The sequence below is a fragment of the Tursiops truncatus genome, chromosome 2 (assembly GCF_011762595.2).
Source record: "Tursiops truncatus isolate mTurTru1 chromosome 2, mTurTru1.mat.Y, whole genome shotgun sequence".
Classification (NCBI taxonomy): domain Eukaryota; kingdom Metazoa; phylum Chordata; class Mammalia; order Artiodactyla; family Delphinidae; genus Tursiops; species Tursiops truncatus.
The window spans coordinates 24834181-24852411 of record NC_047035.1 but is presented as its reverse complement, the minus strand read 5'-3'; the positions used below and the strand labels follow the sequence as shown (position 1 = coordinate 24852411).

Here is an 18231-nt window from a genome sequence, read left to right as displayed (position 1 = left end):
TTCAGTGTGGTCCAACTTTTGTAGAAGTGACTACTGTATCTAGGGGGAAAGAAAAATTGGATGGTAATCTCTGGATGTGGGATTACAGCTGATTTTTTTTCTTTTCTGAATTTTCCAAAGTTTCTACAGTGACCGTGTATTATTATTAAAAACAATTTAAAAGAAAGAAAGAAACCTACTTTGCCCAGCACCTGGAGTCTCTTTCCTAGGGGACCTAATCTTTCATAGATTTATCTCAGATCCTACCTGTTGCATAGAAACAATGGTGAAAGGAAAGTTCTCGTGATGTGGCCGAGAGGTTCAGCAAACAAAAGACTGACCTTGAACTGGAGGGCCCGGGATATTTTGCCCTGCATTTCAGTGCTCGTTGCATGCTCCTCAGTATGTGTGGATGCCCCTGCCACTCCTTCCACTCAAGAATTAAGAGAAGATTGTCTGGCATTTGGAATTCTAACTTTGTCTTCTTTCTTTTATCCTTCCCCTCCTCCCCACCCCCCCACCCCGACTCCTCTTCTCCCCTCTCTTCCTTCCTCAAGGCCTCTCCCACCTCATGATGAGTGAACAAGGTAGGTGCTCTGTGCTCGTGGTGCTGCAGCTGCCTGAATTGCTTGCCTTCGTGCCTCTGGCTGGTCGCTCAGAGCCTCATCATCCCTGGCAGGCCATTTGCTGCCTGTCTCTCCTACCATGGGCCAGGCTGGCAGCAGGGCCATCCTGCGGCGGGGGGCACCTTTCCCAATGCATCGTGGTTTCCTGCCCCCATCACCCCCTTGGCTTCTCCATTATGCACCATCATTTGTCATCCTGGGCACTGGCTCTGCCGGGCTGCCTCCAAGAGAGAAGCATGAAACAAGCCATGACAGTGTCGATAATGGGGGTGAATGAAGCTAATTTCAGAGCAACAGAGCGGTTAACTTCTTCCCTAAGCCCCATGCTGGGGCCCCAGGTTGGGGGAGAGGAGCTGGGCTTCTCTGAATTTCACTCTGAGTAAAGGTTTGCTTATTGTCTTCCCCTCCATCCCACTGCCCATTGTAATGACTTTTAGCCCCAGAGCACCGAATGGTCAAAGGGAACCCTTGGGGGTTTGACTGTTTTCAGTTTTGTATAAAAGCAAAAACCACCGAAAGAACATGCTAATGTCCTCATGGCAGGATTCTAACTCATTATACACCCTGAAGAAAACTGCATATAAAGATCTGTAAATTCAGCATCTGCAACCTAAAATATTCAATTATGCAGGAGATGAACTGTGCAGGAAATTCAGCTCAGCTAAGCACAGGGTGGGCTGTGAATGAAGCCTTTTTCTCCTAAATAAAAATTTTCCATATTATCAGCCTAAATCAGGATTCAAGAACTGAGCCTACTTAAAATTGTCTTTTTCTTCACCGTTCAATTGCTGCTATTGTGTTTCTTCTGCTCTTTGGAATGATTGCCAGATGGGTCTACCTGCCACGCCCTGACACCAAAAGACTGTACTTTAATTTCTCTTGTCTTTTTCAAAATACACATGGGATTCAGTGCCTTTTTTGGAGGACCAAAGAAAAGGGAAAGGAGAGGTATTTCCACGTTCTGCTGTTTTTTCTTGATCTTTTGAGTAGGGTGGGGCAGCACAGAAGGACACCCCCCCCACACACACACCCATTTCCTTACACTGGATCCGTCAGACAGTGTTGCCATAAAGGGGAGTATATGATCAGATCAAGGAACAACCCAGGTCTGAGGGAAGTTTGCTTATGGTGTCCAGGTAGCTGCGGAGGTGGGCAATTGAGGGCAACCTGACTTGATAAGGCAGGACAAGGAGGAAGCACACTTTACCAACAGAATTGTATCCTCCAGACCTGAGGCAAGATCCATGATGTGGACTCTGGACATTTCAATGAACACATGGTCTGGTATAGGAGCAGATGTCAAAGAACAGAGCTGGACGGAGGGGGTCAGGTGAGTTTTCCAGTGTTAGATGGCGCTCTGGAAGAGGTTGGGATGAAGTCTCTCTATTCTTGTAGGTGAGTGAGAGAAGTTATCCCCCTACAGCAGGTTACTATGAAGTGAATATGAGTAGGGGGTGCTCTTTATGTTGACTTAGTATCCAGGTAGTTTGAGAGAGTTATGCATATCTCCACAAAGTGGTAAGACCCAAGCTCTATGAATTGCTGGAATTTGGTGGCCCGACCTCGATAATAAGTTCCACCAGAAAAAGCAGGCCCTCAGAGTCCTGATGACAAGATGCCCTTCTACATTCTCTCATCTTATGCTCTCAGCTGCCCTTTTGGAGTTCTAGCTTTTACAATGGCTTGGAAGTCTGAGTGTATCATATGGGTGATGTCATAGCATAGAGTCTAGGTAGATGAGATAGGCTGGTGGGGACTTCTTTAATCTTGATTCAGTTTATTTCAGACCCACTGATGAGCACTCAACATTGAAGTGTACATGAGTAGAGAATTCAGACATACTATGTACACATGCTCTGGGGGGTAAGTCAGGAATCTTCTAGAAAAACAGTCTTTAGGCAATGAAATAATGACAGACACGGATATTGTGAATCCCTCTTGAGAGAGGTTTTCAAAAAAGGATGCAGAATTCTTCTGGGTGGTCAGTGTCACTAAGATTTGAAGGTGCAATTTGCTGTTTAATTTGTTTCTAAGAAGGTCCTTTGACCCCATTCCTCCTCCTCTCATTCTTTTGCATTTCCCACCGTTTGCCCTTGTGATGATTACCTAAAAAGCCAATACTCCTTTCCTTTTCCTTATTCCTTCAACATGAAAGAAAGAGATTTCTGTCTGGTTCTTGCTGAATCTCCAGAATTTGTTTTTGATGCCCATAAATATGTGTGGAAATACTGACGTATGTTGTGTGTGTACCACCTATACATGTATGTCATACTCTTGATCCTCATGACTCATATTAATGTTGGGAAAATACAGGAGAACTTAGATTCTCTGAAACTTTCCCTAAACGATTTTACCTTGGTTAAGTGTGTGCAATTTCACATACATGTGGCTATGCAGTGCTTTTGCATGCAGATTTGGTCATGTTTCTAAGGATGGGACTGAGAAGAAACTAATGGGAAAAAGCTTAAACGTGAAGCTGATGGAAGCAGCCTTGCTGGTCACACTGTTTAAGCAAAACATTGTGCATTTGTTTTGTGCTGCCTTCTCAAGATTGTACTGCTGTTGCCATTACTATTGTGGGTTTTGTTATGTGTGTTACATTTCTTTGTGTGTCTGCAGTGTGCTGATGTTTTACTCTCCCTGCTCTCTCTCTCTCTCTTGCCGCCTCCATGGTGGACACCATGCTTCCTCTACATAACTGGACGTTCCTTTCTGTAGGTAGAAGTAAAGGTAGAGATCATTTTATTTTTATCATTATAACTATCAATCTGCCTTCTGAAATATTCATGTATACAAGGGGAATTGTTGATTCTGATGAATATAGTCCAGATTTTAACAGTGTTTTTAACAAAAACTAAAAGAAAATAAAAAGCCAATGCTACCACTTTCCTTCAATGTACTTCATACTCGGTGGTTGGGGATCATTCTGAGTTGGCCTGCCTCCCTCGAAATCCAGGATGAGCCTTACTCATTATGGTGTGCTGTTTCTAGCAGGAATGGGGGGTTCTGAAAGTGGTTGTGCAGTGTTGGGAAGATATATTTTACTTAACTCAGGGTATTCTAAGATCCCCTCCAGTAAATGTACTGAAGGGACAGGAAAGATGTGAAATGAAGTGCCAATGTGTCATCACTTGGGAATAACTGGATTCAGGGAGGGAAGGATGATAGATGAGAAAGGGGAGAGGATTGGAGAATAGCTTGAAATTTTATTTAATGTGAAATTTGGGGGATATTTATTGCTCTTTTATCTTCTGTGTTACATATTCTGTATTTTGGGGAGTGGAAGTCTTCTGATTGGGAGTGATGAGCTGAGAATGGTGGGACTGGAGGTGTGGAAGAACATAGGAATGACAGTGCATTACATCATAAGGAAAAAGTGGAGAAAGAGACAACACTGGATTTTAACTTACCAAGTCCACCTTTTGCTGGGCAGCCTGGGAAAAGGAGAGGCGCTGAGCAGATGCGCTTGCTCTGATGTTCCGACATGCCTTTCAGTGCTTCACACCTTTGGGTACCACAGCTCACTCATCCATCCCTAATCAAAGCTGTCAGCGACCTGAGCCTGGAGGACCTGCCTCACCAGCTCAAATTGGATTAGCTGTTCAGGACTGAAGGGAGAGGTTAATTAATAAATTATAAACATGTATTTGCATTTGGTTCTCCCCTTTTCCTTCCTAACACTCCAGTCCCTATCTCTGTGAAGCCATGTGCCTCTGTTTCCTGTAAAGATTGGCAAATAACAGAAATAGGAAATGTGAATTCTGGCATGAAGATGTTGAAGAAAGATGGGGCTGGCAAGATATTGAAAATGTTGATTTGATGACTAGTCTGTGAACTGGCCATCTCTCATTTGAATTTCATGCCTTTCTTGATTTTTAAAAAGTTATGTATGGTTACCTTGAAGTAGTTCAGTCCTGTCACTTTGGGGTTAATTGATTGCCTATTCCTTTTATGCTAATCACAGGGGCGGGGTTCATTCTCAGAAATCTGTCACGGGGAGCTCTTACCCTGTTATGAGCTTGATACCTTTAGAAAGGAGGTGGGAAAGCAGGACGAGGAAGAGGAATAATGATTGAAAGGGTACATCTGGCTGCCCCCTCCACTTCTCTACTTAGAGTATTCAACCAGAGGCTTCTAGTGATCTCTTCATAGGCAAAGTCACCAGTCTTTGCCCAGGACACAACCTTTCTGAAGCATGTGGCACTGTGTCACTTGTCCCTTCTCCCACTGGCTTCTATGAGAACACATTACGGTCAGTCTCCCCTGCCCCCCACTCCAACTCCTGAACCTCTCTCCTTTTCTTTCCCTAATCCCCTAAAACATCCCATAAGATAGAGGTCTTTCGTGTTTTTAGATTTTGCACATGGGTATCTTATTTTCTTTCTCCGGTCACTTCTACTAACACTGATCGATCATTTCCTATGTGGCAGCCATTGTGCCATGGGCTTTATATGCCTTATCACACTAAATCATCACAACTGTCTTGAGGTAGACGGTAGTGTTATCCTTGCTCTACGGACAGGTAGATCAAGGCTCAGAGAGTTAAATAACTTAAGTCAGACGGCTACTAAGTAAAAATGAAACTCAGAATCTGAGCACCTAACCACTACTCTATACTGCCTGTCTTGGGTCCAAGGATGACATCCATGGATATGCCTCCCAACTACCTCCCTGGCACTGACCTGGCTCAAGTTCCAACCTGCCACTTTGCATTCTCCATAACACATGTCCATATAACTGTACTGTCACTTCAGTATTTAAAGTCAACCTTCGCACCATCTGGCCACAAACCAGCTTCCTTATTTTTGTTAATGGTTCTCCCGTCTTCCTTATCACCTGGGCTTGAACTCAGCAATTGCTTTCTTTTTCCTTCTTGAACTTTCCTATTCCCAGGTGATGTTAAGAGAGGTTGTTGGGATTCTTTTTTGGAATGTCTCTTGCATCTCTATTTGACACTCTGGTTCAGTTCCCAGTCAGCCCCTATTAGATTAGTGCCCTAGCCTAATTAATCTCTGTTGTCTTCCAGTCTGTCCAGTAACTGAGAACTGCTTAAGCTCTGCTGTCCCCCATATGGAGTGCAGGATTAGCTATCTCACTTTCAAAGCCATCCCTAATATGGCCTTTTTCCCTTTAACCTTCCTCCCTGTTAATCTTTGATGCAGAATTGATGCCAAATATGATACCATATCACTGTACCTTTCCTCGTCTCCTAGTTTTACTTATTCTGTTTTCCTCCCCTATTGACAGTTCCTCCTCCTCTTGTTTCTGCCCACTGAAATCATACGTAGATTTTATTTCCTAGTTGATGATGTGAGTGCTCTGCATGCTGCATTCAGATATGCGCTTTCCTTCCATGTCCCCCTCTACTGTCCTATATTAAACTTATTTGGGAATTGGGCTACTCCCCACTACTAGATTGCAAGTATGTTGAAGACAAACGTATTCATTTTTTAATGCCCAGATGGGTCAAGCATAGGAGGTTATACCAAGAAGGGACTCAAAACCCCTAATCCTTCTTATCCTGCTGTCAGTCATCTTCCTAAAAGGGAAAATAAAGCAAAATTAAAATTAAATCGGATCATGTAGCCAGCCAATCTGCTCAAAAGCTTTTGAAGGGTTCTTGTATAATTGTCAACACGCCTTCTCCACTTTTTCTACAATAACTTAGCGTTCTCTGAGCTATCACCCCCACCAGGCCCCTTGTCTCGACCTAAAGTCAACAGCTCTCTCTGCCTGAATCCACACTATGGTTTCCTGCCTCAGGCTTTTCCTCAAGCTCTTATCCTCTTTCTTGAATGTCCTTGGAACACCCTTCTCCCCCTTATCACCCTTTAAGGCTCAAGCTTCCTAGGTGCGCCAGACTTTGTGTTTCTGTTATAAAGTACCTAGGCCAAACTGCCCTGAATCAGACTTATTCATGTGTTTCAATCACCCCAGTCCCTGAAGAACCTTGCACCCATACTGCATGTAGCTCAGTACTTTGTCCAGAGTTGTACACCAACCTATGCCCTTTATCACTACCCTCACTACCCCAACCAACTGAGCAAAGGAGCCCCAGTGGGTCATGGAGTGGGGCCAGATGTTCTGGCTCCAGTTCCCTCCTCACTCAGGCCTTCTCTTGGCTCTGTGTGCAAGTGACAGAGGGAGATGGTCATAGATTACATCAGAATAAAGGTGAGAAAGTCTTTGGATATATTCTTAGGAGCTTGTCAGAGAAAAGAATGCCTCAGATTTGGTCATTCTTTTAAAGCTGAGTGATGAAACAGCAAAGGTGTAGTGGAAAGAATTGTGAAGTTAAATCTACAAAACTGAGCAGGATGTTTAGGCTATAACGATTCATCGCCACATTCAGGAGGTCATTGGGCTGCACTGGGCCAAGAGCAAACATGACTTTAACCAGAAGTAGCTGACCAAAGGAGTTCTTCAGCAATCAGTCTTGGTCAGCTTTTTTGACTTGATTTTGACTGCCTTTGTTTAAGTGTTTAGAGTGTGTTTTGGCCTCCATCCCCCTTTTCTTGTCAGTTTGGGGATTGACAGTCCTGGGTTAGATTACCAAATACTTTCCATTAAAATGAACTTGGAATAGGTGTTGCAGACTCAAATGCCTACAGGGGCTTGACAAGTATTATCAAGGAGCAGATCTTGTAGTAAGAAAAGTCCTAGTGTAAGATCAACAGTAGGGAGTGGTACGGATCGTGGCAAACTGGAAAGCACAAATCCCGTCAAGGGCAGCCGCCTCTACTTTGCTCCAGCTGATTGCTGCCACGCAAGAATGCATGCCCAGGGTCACCAGAGCCTCAAGATAAGCCAGAGTAGATTTTATAAAAATGTCAGCTCATGGCCTCTTTCTTTCTCTCTCTCTATATATATGTATACATACACACATACACTCACATGAGCCAAATGATTTGGCCCGTGAACCACAAGCTTTTGGCCTTTGGCTTGACGAGAAAAGAGGAGTAAAATATTCCTCCAAGGTTTCTTGCTGAATGTCAATAGTAGGCAGCATGCTTGATTAATTTTCGCTTTGCCCACAGCAGTGGTCAGGGCACCAGGAATATTTCCTACCCTTAGCACTACTGCCAGGGAGCCTGATCCATGTGTTGGTTGAAGTTAGTTTTGTAGAGGGGAGTGGGCATGGGTGGAGAGGGTATGGAGAATGCCCAGAATGACCAAGAAGAGAGGTCACTGACACCTTCAACAATTGCCAAGAACCAGCACAATCTGTAAATAGTAAGGGTGGCTAGGGGCCATTTAATTCCTTTTTTCTTTTGCTCTACAAAACTTTTTATCTACTAGACTAGATAGTGTTGACCCTAAGTTTACTTTAATCCATCCAGATTTGAGAGACCCCTTCCAATTTATATGTATTTCTCCCCTGTAGATTTGATCATTGGCCTTTTAATGATGAACTAGTCAACACTGGCCAAACTGGAAAGAGATAATTAAGCTACATGAACTTGAACACGATTTCATGTAGATTATATTTTGCTGGTAATAACATTAAAAAAGCTCATTTCAGGAGTTGAGGCCTCTCTTGTCCCTGCTAGGACACAAGAGCCCTGAAAATAAGTTACTGCTTTGATAGCCAACTGTTTATGCAAATTAGTAAATGCAATGCCAGCTACTAATTATGAAAATAAACTCATCTGTGCTCTATAAATATCTAATTATAATAAAATAAGGGCAATATTATATTTCCATCTCTTGCCTCATCTGTTTCTCATCCACCACTGATTTGTCCTCTTGACAATGAATAACATCATTTTGTTTTTAAAAGAAGCCTATTTTCCATGTTTTATTATTTTCTTCTAACGTTTTGAAAGTCTGCAGGGGGAAAATAGGTCTATTTTAAATACAAGAAGTAAATTGCTTGATTTTAGCAACTCTGTGTTTTTGACAGTGATATCTAAAATGGTGCTTTAAAATACGAAAAATGTTTTTTCTCCTTCCCTGTTTAGGAATATTCATTGGACACTGAAGAAATTTTTTAAAAGCAGGTGTTTCTTGGAGCATTTTTTAAAATGTGTAAATGTGAACAGATTTATTAGTAAAATGAACAATGGATCAATGGGATGTTTCAATTAAGTTCCAACTGGCATTATATATAAAGGAAAATATTTCTCAGATTTCTAACCAATATGTCTGTTTCCTCCTTCTCAATTATCTATTTGGATTTCGTATTTACACACAGATTTCGTTTCTGTGTGCATATATCATAAAACACTTTCTCCTCCAAGGTGAGTGGTGACCTACGTACGTGTATAGACTTTTGCTTACCAAGGCAAGTTGGTTAATCTTAAAGGACATATAATTTTCAACTTTGATAACATCTACAGGATGTTTTATTAAATTGTATTATCTTTATGAAACATTTATAAAGAATTCAAGCAGAATGCATTTCCTTATGTGCTTAGGTTTGTCTATGCCATGGTGTGTTTTTCAGGTGTGTGGGGCAGTGTATATACATCTGGGTATAGGTACAATTTGTCCAAATACTTATTAATAGGTTTATACTGATTGAGTATGTTATTACACGTAGCTTTCATTTGTAGAGTACTAAAAATAATTCATTCCAGTGTGATATACATCTGAATTTAGCAGATTGTGTACTCTAACACTTGAAAAGCAATGGTTATTCAGCATTCAACAAATATTGACAGAGAGCCAACAACGGGCCAGGCCACTTGCTAGGTATTAAGTACACAGGGCGGACCCAGGAAATATGGGCCTGTCCTCTGACATCTTGCTAACAGTCAGTAGAGTTTGAAAATGGTTTTCAAATGTCACAACCACCTCTCCTAAAGCCTTACATAAATTCTGATTTCGACTTATGATTATATATGGAGTCTTAAAATGATTTTACTTATTTTAAAGGGAAACTGTCAGGTAACAATTCAGTTAGCCGACTCCCCACCTTTTAACTTCTCAGAATCAGAAAAGAGAACTTGCTTTGTATGTGAAAATGTTAGGCATTTTTCATTTATTTATTTGTGTATCTTTATTGAAGGACAGCATACACAGTGTAAGTAAGGCCTATGAAATCCATACTCTTAAGCGTACAGCTTAAATATTTTTTAACCTATATACACCCATGTTAAATACCATCCAGACTGAGATATTCAATGTGTCCATCATCCCATAAGGTTCTGTCCTGCCACTTTCTATCACTTATTTTTAATAAATATATTTTATTCCCCCTACTTCCTTTAAAACTGTGTGATTCCATGTAGTAATCAGCAGGCAGTCTCCAGATTGCTTTAATTTTCATTAAGAAAGATTAACCTCGCAAGACAATGAGGCATTGTGGTTTTCACTGTGTGTAAATAGAGGCAGAAATGTTGCCCTCTGGTGAGGTGGAGCTTTGCCCGGTTTTTGATGATACTCAGTTTTCCCTCTGCACAAAGAGAATATCTAATTGATATCATTGGGTTTTCCTCGTTTTTCGAAGGCATTTAGTGGTGAATAGAACAGCAGGGGTAGAAAAGACCATATGCTTTGTAAAAAGCCAGACGAATAGCACTTTGTGATGGACGTATGATTTTAACAGTGACACATCTTTCATTAAAATTTACATATAAAGTAAGGGCAGGCACGGTGACATGAAAGCTAATGCAACGTGCACCTCTTGACATAAGAACAATCACAAGAAACTGGAGATCCCAGATGGCAGCTTGGCCTTTGCCATCCTTTTAATAAGCTACTAACTGCTAATTATTTCACTCTTTTGGGCAAGTTAATTTACTGTTGACTCTTAAAGAGATACTGCTCTTTTCTCCCCCCACACCTCAGAAAACAGCTCCTTTCACCTGGAGCTGTGACAAGTGCTTCTGTGCAGGTTGGAAGCTTTCCAGCCAGTTGGAACAATGATGGCAAGCACTGGTGTGGAAAATGTCGCTGAGTAAACAATATTTTCTTGGGTCCTTTGAATATAGCGCATTTAAAAAATTCAGTTGGCTAAGGATTCATTGTGTGTGCTTGTGTATGTATAAGTGTGTAACAGCCGTAGTTCAAGCAGCCAACACAGGGAGAAGATCTGAAATTTGGAGCCCATTTAAAAGTGAAAGAACAGCTGCCTTTTAAATGGCTGCTAATTCTGACAATTAATGCTGTTTTGTGTGTGTGATTTTCTGTGATAGCCATTAGGAGGGATGATGGTGTGTAATAGCTCATTTCCTAAGCTTTATGGTAATGTTGCATAGCAAAGACCAGAGAACTGAAAGAGAACCAGGTCCCACATGCTCTGGAGCCCTTTTAAATGAAAAGCCAGCAAAGTATGCTTTTTTCCTGTACTTCGACTTCCTTATGATGATTTTATATTTTAGCCAGACACAGATTATTGAATGAATGATGTGCAAGTGGGCTTGGATGCATCGGGAGTGAGTGTTTGGAAAAGAACCTTGTTTGCAACGAGCTGTCTGACAATCAAAATATTTACTTAAAGATAAGCTAATGACTGTTTCTTGCAAATGCCGGCAGATCCATTATTGAAATGAGAGTCAGTACTTTGGCTTGATACTATCCAAAAATAAATATCAAACCTCAAATACTAGTGTGTGTGTGTGTGTGTGTGTGTGTGTGTGTGTGTGTGTGAGAGAGAGTGTGTGTGTTACACTTCTCCCTAAACAAAATAAAATGTGTATCAAACAACAAAGGTAGGAAAATCTCCCAACCCACTTTCTTGAAATATTTAAACTGAACTTAGTATGTTACTATAGCCAGTTGCTCCTAGTTGCTGTTAAGAATCACTGAATGACTTAAAATATGCATTGAAAAAAACATATTCTTGAATTATTGGTGACGTCTCTGAACATGAACTTAATAATGTGAATTTCATGGTCTAATATATCTATAGTGACTGGCATGTTACACAGTTGATGGGAGGACTGTGGAACACAATCAATTCTAACCATTTGCTTATTGTTTAAGTCTAGAGGAACTGGAGATGTTTTAAAATGTTATATTTCTTTAAAACTAATTACCTGGTTTCAAAATAGCCCCAAGGAAAAACACAAGTATGTGTGATTTGGGAGAAATTTTGTCATCTTTCAGAATCTGATATTATATAGTGTGTAAATCCAGGTTGCTATTTTCAGAAAGATTTTTTTTTCTTTTTTTTCTTTTTTTTTTTTTTTTTTTGGTACGTGGGCCTCTCACTGTTGTGGCCTCTCCCGTTGCGGAGCACAGGCTCCGGACACGCAGGCTCAGCGGCCATGGCTCACGGGCCGAGCCACTCCGCGGCACGTGGGATCTTCCTGGACCGGGGCACGAACCCGTGTCCCCTTCATCGGCAGGTGGACTCTCAACCGCTGCGCCACCAGGGAAGCCCTCAGAAAGAATTTTGACAAGTGCTAATAATATTTCAAGAAAAAAAGTATGGGCAAAATAGATTCTTAAAACACAGATTTAAAACAAAATTAAACAGATTTTTTGACCTTAGGACTTCTCAGAGTCTTTGTTACGATAATACAAATTTTGAATCTCTAGGAAAGAAAATGTTGTTTTCAAAGTTACCCAAATTTACTTGACGTGAAATTCTTTTTTGTAATTTACATTTTGGATGAGACAGCTAGAATTAAAACTAGTTTTCCAGTTGAAAAACTTTGGACAAGATAATTCTAAAGTCCCTTTTGAGTCTAAAATTAAAAACCTTAATGTCTCTAAATTTTGAAAGAGGCTTTTGGATTGCCTTCACTCAAGAATCCTTTTTAACTACATTTTCTGTTTGATTGGGAATAGTTTTTTGGATGGGTTAGTTTCAATAGAAAAATTACTGCTTCCTGGTGAAGTGCATAACACAGATGTTAAAACAACTGTGGTTTTAAAGACACTAGTCTTGTTAAAGTACTCCCAGTTTGTGTTACCTAAGTACTATAATAGGTATCCATATAGTGTGTGTGAACAATGCTTCTGATAATGGCCTGCTTAACTCTAGGAAAAGCTGATCTCGGCATAAGATGGGAAGATTACTAGGAACCTTATTAAGTCTTATTTGCTTTGAAATTTGGAGCAGGTTGACAGTCACCATGGTTATTTCTCTACTGTATAGCTAAGGTCATTCGTCTTATCACTCTGAGAGCTTGGCTATCAAGGGCTTTTTTTTCCAGACAGTGAACATGTAGGTGAAAGAAATTCTTTCTGGTAAGACTTACTTGTATTTTATTTAGAAATCATTGACTCAGCTAAGGATTTTGTGGCTCTCTCATTGCAAGCCTGAGGACTTTGTCCTATTTATGTGCTGCCCGTTCAGTATGAAGTGGCTGCCATGATCCATCTGTAGTAGACCGTTTGCCTGGGGCTATTAATCTGGCCTTGGAGATGGAGTTTGCTGAGCCAGCCATAATCGCCCTCATTTCCCCAAGTGACCAATAATGGGCATTTACCGATGCATTGGCCAAAACTGTTATAGGTGAGATTCCCAGTTTTAAACTGATTGATCCGTGTGGCAGTTGAGCCTGGAACACCAAATATCCAGGTGTGAGTAATTCTAATGCATGTCAGAACTATGGAGTAGAAAGAGCACTGAGGTAAATGTCAGGAGACCTAGTTCAGGGTGCTGAGGAAGAAAACAGGTAGATTAAAGCACTGATGTTAATGCTTGACACTTAAGTTATATGAACTCATTAAGCCTCATATCCTAATAAGTAAAATGGGAACAATAATATTACCTACTTGGGGGGACACTGAGACAATGTATAGAAAAGGCTTATGCTAGAGCTCGGATCTAACATAAATATTAGTTATCATAAAGATTAATAATAAGCATTAGTTATCATCGTCATAAATACATCTTGTCAGCGTACCATCGGTCTGGGAACTTTGAACAAATTAATTAATCTTTTTGATCTTCTAGTCTTTACCTGTGAAATGCCTACTTGGTGGCTTTGTTCTGGGTAATAATTGATATCATGCAGTTAAAAGTGCTGTGCAAATTAAAACGGCACTATACAACATTAAGGAATTAGTAATCCGTGAGAATACAAGCTCCACAAAATCAGGGGCAGTATCTTTGTTGTTTGTCGTGGTATATTCAGTGCCTATAACTGCCTGCCTCAGAGTGGAAATGACTTAGTCAATATTTGTTGAATGGGCACTAGGAATCACCGAGTTAGTAACGCTTAGCAGAGTTCAGTACCACGGACAGCTCCAAGCGCCTCCTTGATACTACTGCACTTTCAGTAGGAGGATTTGGGGCGCCTCCATTGCAAAAGGGAACCATTGGCCTCTTCCTTTAGAGCCACCCATAACAGAAAAAAAAAAAAAGTAATCCTGTTAAAGCCTGATTGTTCTTTAAGTCTTCAGTGGATGTGCTTGCTCTTTTTCTGTGCATAAAGAGCTATGGGATTTCCTTATGTTACCTGATAAAACCATAAGGGTGATAAAGAAAACAAGAACATTTAGCAAACAGTTACTTTTTTTAAAAGAGCTGATTTGCTTCCCCAAATCTTAGAAGGATGTAATTTCAGAACTGAAAGGGAACTTAAAACTCCTTTAGTCCGTCCTACTGTCATTTTGTGGATGACAAAACATATGCTGAGAGGGCATAAGTGCTGTGTGTGTTGCTCCATTGACAGCGCATAGCGCTGTTGGGATCAGACCCGGACTTCCCGACTCCTGGTGTTATTTTCTTTCCCCTCCCACGAAGTTGCCTCAAGTTTTCTTAGTCATCTTCGCTGCATGAGTGGCATTTGCTATAGATCATTCACAGGCTGCTGAGATCATTATCGATAATGTCATGTAAGAAAGATTCTGGAGATATCGGAGTGCATGCATTCTAAGCAAGGCTGTCTCTTAAATTACTTGACTGCCCTAAGAACTGTTGCAACCCTAGCTTTTGAAGTTGTCAGTAAATTGCTCTGACTCTCAGGATTTAATAATGCTCTGTACCACTTATGGACTTGCCCTGTCGACTGCTTTGTCTTGGCTGAAGTAAGATGGTGACACCAGTTCACTTAAAAAAGCTTTTACACCCATTTTTTTTTTTCTTTTTACTGTTCCCAGTTGACAGTCTATAACACAGTGGATGCCTGTGAGGAAATCCACTTAGGACTAACTTTCAAACTGTTACTTAATAGTTTTTCCACTTCCTTTCTTCCTTAAGAATAGTTTAGTAATTTTACTTATGATTTTTTTTAACTAAAAAGGAAAATTCATTTTTCTCAAGTAAGAATGTATTTGTCTTTAAGCCGATATCATTTCTTTGTTTTCTTTTAAAAATGAAGTTTCTCCTTCAGTGTTAGCCATGTATCTGATAGGTTAAGTTTAGTACCCTTCCATGAGGCAACTTTGGGAGATGTTGATCAGTGCATGAAATCAGCTCTCAAATTGTCACGAAACTGCCTTCCTTCAGACTGTTTTGATCACAAGGGCTCTCAAGTGTCAAAATCACTTGGAGAACTAGATAAATAAAATGCATGAGCACTAAGCTTTCTTTTCCAGGATAGAATAAAAGTGTTTTCTACTATGTGCTTCAGCTTTGATAGTGATTTGTTAAAAGGCAAAAAGAAAGGCAATGATATTAAATATTTACAAGAGTGATTTAGTTGTATTATCTGTGCTCTGCCTCTTTGTTTACTAATGAAATCAGCTAATGTTGAAATAAATGCCATTAAACCAGTGGTAGTGTGAAGGTCACTGCCTTGGCAAGGTTAAAGTAATTTGTGGAGAGTAATGATTTTTGTCAACTTTCCAGATCCCTTCCTGTTTTGGTCGGCTTCGCTCCAAATATAATAAGAAAAAAATACATTTGAGAATTCACAGGCTCACTTTCTCTTTTGCATCCTATATGCCCTTTCTGGCCAACCAATAGCTGGAAGTCTTTTGTGCATTTTTTGTTTCATCCATTTAGTGGACAGAGACAGGCCAATTCTCCCTAGAGATGAGAGGTTGAATTTCCATTCACTGACTCTTATGTCAGCCCTTGCTTGGCAGTTTGTTTTAGAGGTGAGGATCACTGCCTCTTCTTTCCTGGAAATGGTTTATCTTGTCTGAAATGATTCTTACATTTCTCTACCAATTCCTTTTTGACCTAAAGCAAAGATTTTCTTTTCTACTTTCTCATTTCACTTTAAAGAAGAAATCTCTGAATGAATACGTGGCATTATCCCCATTTACATTGACAAGAAAACAGCAGTCCAAGGTTACAAAACTAGTTACAAAACTACAGTTGACCCTTGAACAACATGGGTTTGAACTGTGGGATCCACTTATCGTGGATTTTTTTCAATAGTAAATACTACAGTACTACAAGATCCATGGTTGGTTGAATCCATGGATAGGAAACAAAGGATATAGAAGAACCATGTATATGGAGAGCTGATGGTAAGTTGTACACAGATTTTTGACTCCACAAATGGTTGTGCCCCTAACCCCTGCATTATTTAAGGGTCAACTGTAGTAGCAGAACCAAGATAAACTTAGTTTTTTTTAAAAAATTCATTTTTTTTATTTTTGGCTGCATTGGGTCTTCTTTGCTGTGCGTGGGCTTTCTCTAGTTGCGGCGGGGGCTACTCTTCATTGAGGTGGCTTCTCTTGTTGCGGAGCACAGGCTCTAGGCGCGTGGGCTTCAGTAGTTGTGGCTCACGGGCTCTAGGGCACAGGCTCAGCAGTTGTGGCACATGGGCTTACACTTCAATTAATTTTCTTTTGTGTAAAACGGGGATAATGATACATTATAGTATATTTTTAATAATGTACATAAATAATATATATAGTGTATTATAAATAATACATTACTTTTGGTAAAATTGAGAAGTAAATGAACTAACATGTTAAGCGCATAACAAGAGGCCTGGCTCTTTCTACAATTTTTTTTTTTTTTTTTTTTTTTTTTTTTTGCGGTACGCGGGCCTCTCACTGTTGTGGCCTCTCCCGTTGCGGAGCACAGGCTCCGGACGCGCAGGCTCAGCGGCCATGGCTCACGGGCCCAGCCGCTCCGCGGCATGTGGGATCCTCCCGGACTGGGGCACGAACCCATGTCCCCTGCATCGGCAGGCAGACTCTCAAACACTGTGCCACCAGGGGAGCCCTCTTGCTACAATTTTAATAAATAATATGTTCCCTCCGCTCTTGACAGTAATAATAAAGTAAAATTGGATTTAACAAGCATTGAGTATAAGGGATACAGGAATAAAAATCAGTCTTTGTTCTTAAGCAGCTCACAATATAGTCGGAGGAAAACATCTATATAATGCATTCCAAAAGCAATTCGTATTTCTTTCTCTTGTCTTGGGCTTTGTCTGTACTAAACGCTACTTAAAATGTGAGAGCCTTTTTCTGGGGGCAAGTAGTTTCCTGTGGGGTTGTAATAATATACTGACATGGCTGTGGCAGCTCCTGTGGCTTGTTTCCCCACTATTCTGTGTTTACTTGTTACTAAAGTCCAGAGAGCGGGTTGGGAACAGGACAAAACAGAGAGGTACAGGGAAGTAATGGTGTGTATTAGGGTAGGCTAACTGCTATAACAAATAATTCCCAAATCCCAGTGGCTTAACACTAGCAAAGTTTCTCACTCACATCACAGTTCAGTGCAACGTAGTGGGTGGTGCAGGAGTCATTCATGCACCTGGGCACCTTCCCTCCTATGACTTTGTCATTTTCTGGAACCTCATCCTTCACTGCATTCACCTGGCAGATGGAGAGAGATGGAATGATGGAGAGATGGAGAGAGGAGAGAGAAAGAGAGGAACATGAAGGATTTTTTTTAAAGGGTCAAGCCTGGAAGTAGTGTGTGCCACTTACTATCAGCCAGAACTCAATCACATGATCCCATCTAATGGCAAAAGAGGTTGGGAAATGTAATTTAGCTGTGTGCCCAGGAGAAAAGGGAAAGGAGTTTGGTGGATACAATGGCAGTCCCTGCCCCAGTGGGTGAGTTGTGTTCTATTCTTACATCATCTGTGTCATGCCTATTAACCTTCTTCAGTTTACCTCTGTTCAAACAAACAAACAAAACAAATTTTAAAAATGCCTCTGTGATTTCTATGAGTTAGAGGGCCATGTCCATTCCCTTTTCTATAATATGCATATACATGATATTTATTTTAAATAAAACCCTACAGAGTTACAGTAGCGTTTCTTAAATTCATAAGAATCACTCAGGGAACTTGTGAAACTAAAGACTCTTAGTTTTACTCTTAGGACCACAAAATCTGCACGTCTAAGTTATTCTTATGATCAGGCAAGTTTGACATACACAGTGTGGTAGCAAATTCCAAGGAATATAGCAAACCCAAAAGGAAGCATATGAGACTTTACTAAAAGTATTTTGTTGTATTTTATGTAGTTTAAAGCAAGTTTCACATTTATCGTCGCTTATAAACCTAGTTGTTATACATAAATTTTTGTTGTAATCTTTGTTTTAAGAGGTTTAATCTCAATCTGGCATCCATAAACCAAGAGCTAGAAGTGTGGTTGAAATCTTAGCCTGAGTTGAGAGTGGGGCCAAATACCTGATTCACAGAATTTTATTTTATTCTGGTCACTGGATAGGAACACTTTAGCGTGGTTTCGCCCTCACCCCTTTACCACCTAACACGGGACACCCTTGATTAAGAGAATTCTCTTGTTACATTAAGACAATAAACGAGTCTCTGTTTGATAGGCCTGCTTATTTTTTGTGTCTGAC

The 18231-nt window shown here is 40.5% G+C and overlaps 1 protein-coding gene across 23 annotated transcripts in view; it reads left to right on the top strand.

Annotated features, from left to right (window-relative positions):
- The window catches only part of NRXN3 (neurexin 3), a 1624030-nt gene that overhangs the window by 52947 nt on the left and 1552852 nt on the right, over positions 1-18231 (top strand). For 9 of the 23 annotated variants that reach the window (XM_033850763.2, XM_019919994.3, XM_019920031.3 and 6 more), the window contains exons 3-4: positions 537-566; positions 3324-3335. The exons of 10 other annotated variants lie outside the window; for them this stretch is intronic. In XM_033850763.2, coding sequence (XP_033706654.1) covers positions 537-566; positions 3324-3335 — 42 coding nt within the window. The remainder of the gene's footprint in view (positions 1-536; positions 567-3323; positions 3336-18231) is intronic. 4 more of the 23 variants (XM_019920028.3, XM_033850762.2, XM_019919965.3 and 1 more) reach the window with 1 other exon arrangement.